The sequence below is a fragment of the Molothrus ater genome, chromosome 18, assembly GCF_012460135.2.
Source record: "Molothrus ater isolate BHLD 08-10-18 breed brown headed cowbird chromosome 18, BPBGC_Mater_1.1, whole genome shotgun sequence".
Taxonomy (NCBI): Eukaryota; Metazoa; Chordata; class Aves; order Passeriformes; family Icteridae; genus Molothrus; species Molothrus ater.
The window spans coordinates 4,268,540-4,277,041 of record NC_050495.2 but is presented as its reverse complement, the minus strand read 5'-3'; the positions used below and the strand labels follow the sequence as shown (position 1 = coordinate 4,277,041).

Sequence of the window (8,502 nt, the reverse complement as noted above, 5' to 3'; positions counted from 1 at the left end):
CCCCCTCCCTGCCCGAGCTAAAATACCAATGCAAAATCATGTAAACAAAGTCATTTTTATTTTAAAAAACACACTGGGGGAAAAAAACCCAAGCAAACATATACAGCAAGGCCACAGCCAGTGTAAATTCACTGGTGATAGTGTCAGCTCAGAGAGAACACCAGAGGAAGGGTAACAAGGATATTCTATAAAAACTGGTGTCATTTCAAAAAAAAACAAAAGGGCTTTTCACTTCCATTAAAGTAATTACAAAGTCAAAGATGGGCTGGAAACCCAGGAGTAGGAAGTCAACACCTCTCCCTCCTGGAAATCCTAACAGTTCTTGCCAACAGTAGGTGGAAACTTGAATTTCCTCCCAAGTGGCAAAGCACAAAGTTCCCTCTTTTAAGATCTTAAAAAGATCTGGAGTAATTTGCAGCTGTCAGTCCCTGAACTGGGAGATGTCAATGAACAAACCTTTGCTGCTGCCCTCAGCAAATACCCCCAGGTCCTTGCTCAGCACAGCTCACCAGTCACCTGTCATCCAGGTGATTCCACACTCGGGAAGAATCTAAAACCTTTTGATTTTCCTGTCTAAATGCCAACAAAAAATTCAAAAGCATTACCAAGGGTCTTGGTCACAGCCTCCCTGTGGCTGAACAGAGGATTTATCCCAAATTCTTGAGATCATGGATACACCAAGCAACAGCTCCTGACCCTGTATTTTCTTTACAGCCTTCAGAAGCCATTTTTGTAATAAATCTGTAGCAAAAAGCTAAAACCAAAACCCTTTTCCTCCCATGGAGACAGCTCCATTCCCCCTAAATAGGCAAACTGGATTTGTGTGGGATGGAGGAAGCAGAGCATGCACAAAAGCTGAGCAGCTCGGTAAGAACTGACATCCCTTCACCAGAGTCTGAAAGTAAATTCCCATTGCCACAAAGACCACAAATTAATACAGAACTCTGGTGTCTGGGGTCCTTTTTTTTGGCTTCAAACCAGGCTCTCTCTACTTCTCCTTTCCTTCTCCCCGTATTCGCCTTCTCTCGCTCCCTTTCCCCCATTCCCTCTCCCCCCACAAACCCGGCTCCTTCCTGTCCTGTCCCTACCCCGCTACTCCCTTCTGTTCCTCCTCTCTCCTTCCTCTGCCCAGCCTCCCTGTACCCCCGTCCCGGGCTTTCCCTTCCCGTCCCGCTTTCCTGCGCAGCCCGAGCTCCCTCGCCGCCCTTTCTCATGCCCTGCTCTCGCTCCTCTCTTCCCGTGCCCCCTTTCCTTCTTTGCCCCGCAGCCGCGGGGCTCGGGCTGCCGGAGAATAAAGCCCCGAGGGCCGGAGCCCGGCGGCCCTGGGCCCTTGCAGGAGTCCCCGCGCGGGGCCGGAGGCTCTCGGCGGATCCCCCCGTGCCGCTCAAGCAGCCCGGCCGACAGCGCCGGAGCTGCGGCTTTGCCGGCATCGCGCTGAGAGCGGCCCCCGCTCTGTGCCGGGCCGTCCCCGCCGTCTGTGCCGCTCCCTCTCTCGCTGCCCCCGGCCCGTGACAGCGAGGCTGGGCAGGAACCTCAACCCTTCTGGGGGCTGCCCCCGCTTTCTTGTTGCAGCAGAATCCCTTGCTGGGGGGATTCTGTGGAAAGGGCTTGGGGGAAGCGCTGCGCTGCTGTCCAGGGCAGTCGGACTCGTTCTGTGCCTTCTTTGGGGGTCAGGAAAAGGGGGTGAAGACTCGGGGCTCTGATGCCGTTGGGAGCACCCCAAGGTGCCCAGGAGAGGGAGCCCCACTGCGGTGCAGGAGCAGGTGGGGGGCGGGCGAGGGGCGGGGGTCACGCTGGGTGCTGTCCCCCAGAGGGACCCAAAGTTGCCACAAAATGCACAGGGAGGGGTGGGTGTAGAATGCTAAAACCTGTCTAGTTATTCGGTTTTCTAGGTATTGGTAAAGAATAGGAATTTGTCTCTAAATTCATTTGGGGAGAAACCTTCTCTATCCACTCATTTGTTTACAGGAACGTAGGAAACTCTGACTGGAGATGGGTAGTAGTTTTGAAAATATTGCCCTAGCGTTTTTATCTGAGAATGGACCAAGCTGTGCCCTGAAACCCTCAGAACAGCTGCAGGGGCTGAAGGCGATAGAAAGGGCTCTCTGGCACCTTTTGCCTCCGTTCTCTGCCAGTCCCCAAATCGTGTCGCAGTCCCGGAAGAGGCGCTTGTCATCCAGAGAGCCAAAACGAAGACCTGTAAAATCCCAGCTCTGCATTGTGGAATCAGACGGACTAAGAAAAGCCAACACCCGAAGCAGATTCTGTTTGCTCTGTGTCTGTGAGAACCGGGCTGTGTGCTGGACAGGGAGAGGCGCTGTTGGAGAGTGGCATCAGCGCCAGGTGTGAGTGTGAGGATGATGGGGGCTCGGAGCAGCCCCAGGTGTGAGTGTGAGGATGATGAGGGGCTGGCTCCTGCCGGGGGGAGGCTGTTTTAGGGGGACAGTTTGCCTCTGCTCCCTTTTGCATGGAGCCAATTCCATCACCACTCCAGGTTTATCTCTTGACAAACACTTCCAGCCCAGCAAAACCAACCCTGCGGGGTCAGACCTGTGTCCCCTTGGCTTCTCAGGGCCGCCTTGTGCCAACACCACGTGGCTGCAGGAACCGAGCAGTGCCCAGCAGCTGTGCCCCGGCCCTGGGAACTTCCCTGGGACCCACCTGGGTGGGTTGGGCAGGGAAATGCTTCACGGGGAAGGGGGATAATGAGGGGAATACAGCTGGATTTAGAAACGTTGAGGGTGGAAAGGACCAGTGGGGGTCATCCAGGCCACCCTCCTGCCCAAGCAGGGTCTCCAAGAGCTCTGTCCAGGCTCTTCGGGAGGCCTCCCTGGACAGCCCGTGCTGCAGCACGCTCACAGGGCAGGAATATACCTTCGAAATACTCCACCTCCTTCTCCAGCTCCTGGAAGATCTCGTCCGCCTCGGCCTTGCCGAAGAGGATGCGGTAATCACAGCTGAGCCCCTCGGCGCAGCTTGACCACGAACGCGTCCACGGGTGGACCCGGGACCGGGAGTGAAGGAACGGGAGCCGCGATCCCGCGGGAAATGGGTGCACGCGAAGCCCCGCCCCCTCTCCAGCTGGCCACGCCCCGGAGCGCGCGCGCGCTGTTTTAGCGCCAAATCCGAGTCCCGCCCCCCCCTCCGTTCCGCGCTGCTGCCGCCCCTCACTCAGCCCCGGCCGCCCTCGCTCGCTGCCTGCCCCGCTCCGCCGCAGCCATGATCGGGCAGAGGACGCTGCACTCCTTCTTCAGTCCTGTGCCGGCCAAGAAGCGCGGGCGCTCCCCGGAGCCGGGCGGCGATACTGAGGTAGCGGTGGGGGGGCTCAGGGGGCCCGCGGCTCCGGGGGAGGGGAGAGCGGAGGGAGGAGAGCGGTCTGGTGGTGGCATGTCTGTGCCTGGCTCTGTGTGGCGCTCTGAGAGGGCTGGGGGCGCTGCCGGCCATTTCTGAGAGGAGTTTGGGGGGGAGTGTGGGTGGGGGGGCACAATTTCCAAACTCCCGCGCCTCTCCACGCGTGGTTGAGCTGCCAATCAAGCGGCCATGCTCCGCTGCCGCCCAATGGACGCTGAGCCCCTCCGTGACGTCACAGTTACTAGGTGAAAACCTCCCCTCCAGCCGCGACTAGCCTGTGGAGAGACGCGGGCTTTATTCCCGGTGACCAATAGCGAGCGGGCGTTTGTGCTCTCTGCTGCGGGCGGCCAATGGGGGCACGTTTTGTATTTTGCCGCGCAACCGCCGCGTGCGGCGGGGCCGCCCCTTGGGCGGGGCGTGTCCCGCCATGGCCGCGCGTTGTGCAGGCATGGCGGGTGCCGCTATGGCCGCGCGTTGTTTAGCCGTGGCCGGTGCCGCCGTGGCCGCGCGTTGTGCAGCCGTGGCCGGTGCCGCCGTGGCCGCGCCGCTCTCCCGCCCCGGGCCACTCCTCCGCCCCAGGCTGCACTCCCGCATCAGGCTGTCCCCGCTGCCCTCCCGCACCCTCCGTAGCCACCCCCCTGCCCGCTGCTTCCAGGTGAGCGCCGCCAAGAAGGCGAAGGAAGCCGGCGGTAACGCGAGCCAAGCGCTGAGCGCGGAGCAGCAGGAGCGCATCCGCAAGAACAAGGAGGCGGCGCGGCAGCTGCTGGCGGAGCGGAACGTGCCCCCGGGCTTCGGCGACAGCTGGCGGCGGCAGCTGGCCGGGGAGTTCTCCAAGCCCTATTTCGTGGAGGTGAGCGGCATTCCCCGATCCCCCCCCACCGCCCCGAGCGGCCGCTGAGCCCCCCTGAGCCCCCGCTGCCCCCGCAGCTGATGGCGTTCGTGGCCGAGGAGAGGAAGCGCTACACGGTGTATCCGCCCCCCGAGCAGGTCTTCACCTGGACGCAGATGTGCGACATCTGGGATGTGAGTAGGGCCATGGTGTGGGGGTCTCTGAGCCGGTCAGGGCAGTTTAAAACCCTGGAGGTGCAGGGTGGGTGCACAGACTCCTTATGTGTTTTGTCCCTTAAACTTGGATCCCATGGGATGGGGATGTTGTTGTTTGGCTCACCTAACTCATAAATCCACCCTTCACTTTCATGTCTGCTAAGAAACCGTGATTTTATGGTTTTATTACCCTCACGAGCCACTGAACATCCTCTGGTTCTTTTGATCTTTTTTCTGGTGTTAACAGCTTAACCTAGCTCATAGCTTTTTGATCTTGCACATCTCTTGTTCTTAAGGTCTATTAAAGAAAATAAGACAACACAAGGTAATGTTATTTCTAATAAAAGCTGTCAAGAATATCACAGCAAGTGTGGCATAAAGCTGAAATGGGATGAAACTTACTTGGAATATAACAAGGTGGTTTTTTGTGACTGTGAAAATGTTGGTCTTCTGCTCTCAGATTGTACTAGTTATATTCATTATTTTGGCAGCAAAGCCATAGGAATATTAATCCCTAGTGTTAGGTGGGCTCTGTGCTCTTTAGCAATGAGATATCTGGGGTTTAACTTCAGTTTCTTGGAGGGGTTGGTTTGTGGCAATTTTTGTCTCTATTTTAGGATAAAGCTCGTTTATAAACCTTTTTTTCCTCACTCTCTGGGGAATAATACTGATTACAATTCAGTGCTAACCAAGGTCTGCTTTCAGGTAAAGGTTGTTATTTTGGGACAAGATCCATACCATGGACCTAAGCAAGCTCATGGGCTCTGCTTCAGTGTCCAGAAACCTGTTCCACCTCCCCCCAGGTATGAACATTTACAAAATCCCTTTTGTTATTTAATGATTTGCAGTTCTGTGGTGCTCAGGGCTGGGCAAATTGATGTGAAGTGGTTTGCAACTACTTAAATCTGAGTTGTGCATCACCTGGAAGGATAATTCTGTGTAGTTTTGGTGATATTCTGGGTGTAAATTTTCATTTCCAGTCTCATTAAAGCTTCCAGGCAGACACACAGAGTCCCTGCCTCTGCAAATGGCTTTATTATCTCAAATAATAAGCTTAAAATCAATGCTCTTCTTGCCTGCTTAGAGCAATAAGTGGTGCTGCTTGCTCTTGTCATATTACAAATCTTCTGCTGGTTTGGTTTGCAGCTTGGAGAATATTTACAAGGAGCTCTCTGAGGACATTGAGGGCTTCACCCACCCTGGCCATGGGGACCTGACGGGCTGGGCCAAGCAAGGTGAGCTCAGAGACACTCAGTGATGTGCCCCCTGTGGAGCAGGAAAGAATCTTATCCAAACACCAGCCCTGTGGCTGGAAATAATCCACCTGTGGGAGAGAAAATCACTTCTGAGCGCCTTAAAATGAAAATTTGCTTCAGCCAGAAAAAAAAGAAGCTTGGATCCCAGAATGGTTTGGGTTGGAAAGGAGCTTCAAGCTTATCCAAGGGACACCTTCCACTCTCCCAGGTTGCTCAGAGCTCCCTCCAGCCCGGCCTTGGGCAGTGCAGGGATGGATTAACCCTTGTTTCACCCTCTGGGGGTGCTTTGTTTGCCAGGGGTGCTCCTGCTCAACGCGGTGCTGACGGTTCGGGCTCACCAGGCCACGTCCCACAAGGAGAGGGGCTGGGAGCAGTTCACAGATGCTGTGGTGTCCTGGCTCAACAAGAACCTGCACGGGCTCGTCTTCATGCTCTGGGGAGCCTATGCCCAGAGGAAAGGCAGCTCCATCGACAGGGTACACCTCCTTCTCCTCAGCCCTTCCCTCTCCCTGCTTTTCCCCGCGGGTTGGTGGACACTAGAGGGCACTTCCCTTACAGAATTGGGAATTTTTCCTGCCTGAACTCTGTCAGATCGAGCTCTGCTTCTGCTCCAGCTTAGCCTTTGCCAGAATTAAGCAAGAAAAGTGGAGTAAGTGTAAGCTCCTGTTGTCAGCAGTGTCCCACAAGGACAGAGCTGTTTTGTCCTAGCTGAGGGCTCATGAATCAATATGAAATCTGCTGGTGGCTTGACAGCAATTGGGAAATGCCAGGGCATTTGTGGCTTTGCTTAGTGGGACAGAAGTCTTGGTCCTTGTGGCTGGATCTTTGGGTCTCAGGCTGGAGCAGGAGGGCGTGTAAGGGGAGATCACGCCTGCCCAGGAGGAGGAAAAGGAGGAATGGGGATAAATCACCTGCCCTGGAGCAGGAAAAGGAGGAATGGGGGTAAATCACACCTGTCCTGGAGCAGGAATGGGGGTAAATCACACCTGCCCTGGAGGAGAAGAAATTGGAGTAAATCACACCTGCCCTGGAGGAGAAGAAATTGGAGTAAATCACACCTGCCCTGGAGCAGGAGGAGCAGGAATGGGGCTAAATCACCTGTCCCGGAGCAGGAATGGGGTGTAAATCACTCCTGCCCTGGAGGAGGAGGAATGGGGGTAAATCACCTGCCCTGGAGCAGAAAGAGCAGGGCTGGGGGTAAATCACAGCTGCCCTGGAGCAGGAGCAGCCCAAAGCCTGCAAATCAAACAAGTGGTTTCCTCTGCTGTCCCCAGAAGCGTCACCACGTCCTGCAGACGGTTCATCCCTCACCCCTCTCTGTCAACAGAGGGTTCTTTGGCTGCCGGCACTTCTCCAAGACCAATGAATTCCTCCAGAAATCTGGGAAGAAGCCCATTGACTGGAAAGCACTCTGAGCAGGGGCTGAGGCTTGGGAGCAGCCCCTGGGCCATTTCTGAGAAACTCCTGCTGACCTGAGAATTGCTCTTTGAGTGTTGATCAAATTCCAGACTTTCTGAGATGGTTCTAGTTTTGTTTGAAATGTTTATTTTCTGAGAGCAAGTGGGAGTGTTTGATGGAACAAATCTTAGCCTGGTTTGAAGCAAAGACCCCAGACACCAGAGTTCTGTATTAATTTGTGGTCTTTGTGGCAATGGGAATTTAGTTTCAGACTCTGGTGAAGGGATGTCAGTTCTTACTGAGCTGCTCAGAATTTGTGCATGCTCTGCTTCCTCCATCCCCCACAAATCCAGTTTGCCTATTTAGGGGGAATGGAGCTGTCTCCATGGGAGGAAAAGGGTTTTGGTTTTAGCTTTTTGCTACAGATTTATTACAAAAATGGCTTCTGAAGGCTGTAAAGAAAATACAGGGTCAGGAGTGTTGCTTGGTGTATCCATGATCTCAAGAATTTGGGATAAATCCTCTGTTCAGCCACAGGGAGGCTGTGACCAAGACCCTTGGTAATGCTTTTGAATTTTTTGTTGGCATTTAGACAGGGAAATCAAAAGGTTTTAGGTTCTTCCCGGGTGTGGAATCACCTGGATGACAGGTGAGCTGTGCTGGGCAAGGACCTGGGGGTATTTGCTGATGGCAGCAGCAAAGGTTTGTTCATTGACATCTCCCAATTCAGGGACTGACAGCTGCAAATTACTCCAGATCTTTTTAAGATCTTAAAAGAGGGAACTTTGTGCTTTGCCACCTTGGGAGGAAATTCAAGTTTCCACCTACTGTTGGCAAGAACTGTTAGGATTTCCAGGAGGGAGAGGTGTTGACTTCCTACTCCTGGGTTCCCAGCCCATCTTTGACTTTGTAATTACTTTAATGGAAGTGAAAAGCCCTTTTGTTTTTTTTTGAAATGACACCAGTTTTTATAGAATATCCTTGTTACCCTTCCTCTGGTGTTCTCTCTGAGCTGACACTATCACCAGTGAATTTACACTGGCTGTGGCCTTGCTGTATATGTTTGCTTGGGTTTTTTTCCCCCAGTGTGTTTTTTAAAATAAAAATGACTTTGTTTACATGATCTTGCATTGGTATTTTAACTCGGGCAGGGAGGGGGGTTGGAATGGGGAGTCCCTGTTCCCCCCAAGGAGCCAAAGCCATGAGCATGTCCTTGTCCTCGTCCCCGTGACCAGGCACAGGGCCAGGGCACCTTTGTCCCCCAAGGATCGGGTGTCCCCCTCCCTCCCTCCACCCTCATCTCCGGCAGAAGTTTTCCAGACACGTTAGCAGGGAAATATTTCTGCACAGCTGTCATAAAAGTGCCGTAAAGCGCGACTGTCGTAAAAAAAATTAAAAATAAAAATTAAATAAAAAATAAAATTAGAAAAATAAAATAAATACATTAAAAATA

The 8,502-nt window shown here is 53.8% G+C and overlaps 1 protein-coding gene across 1 annotated transcript; it reads left to right on the top strand.

The window, feature by feature from the left end:
• The first annotated feature begins 3,208 nt into the window (after positions 1 to 3,208).
• Positions 3,209 to 8,172, top strand: LOC118693202 (uracil-DNA glycosylase-like). The gene is made up of 7 exons (XM_036393604.1): positions 3,209 to 3,309; positions 4,007 to 4,201; positions 4,279 to 4,374; positions 5,101 to 5,198; positions 5,542 to 5,630; positions 5,949 to 6,127; positions 6,926 to 8,172. Exons 1-7 carry the CDS (start codon positions 3,220 to 3,222, stop codon positions 7,064 to 7,066), a joined length of 888 nt encoding a protein of 295 aa, XP_036249497.1. The 5' UTR covers positions 3,209 to 3,219; the 3' UTR covers positions 7,067 to 8,172.
• The last annotated feature ends 330 nt before the right edge of the window (positions 8,173 to 8,502 follow it).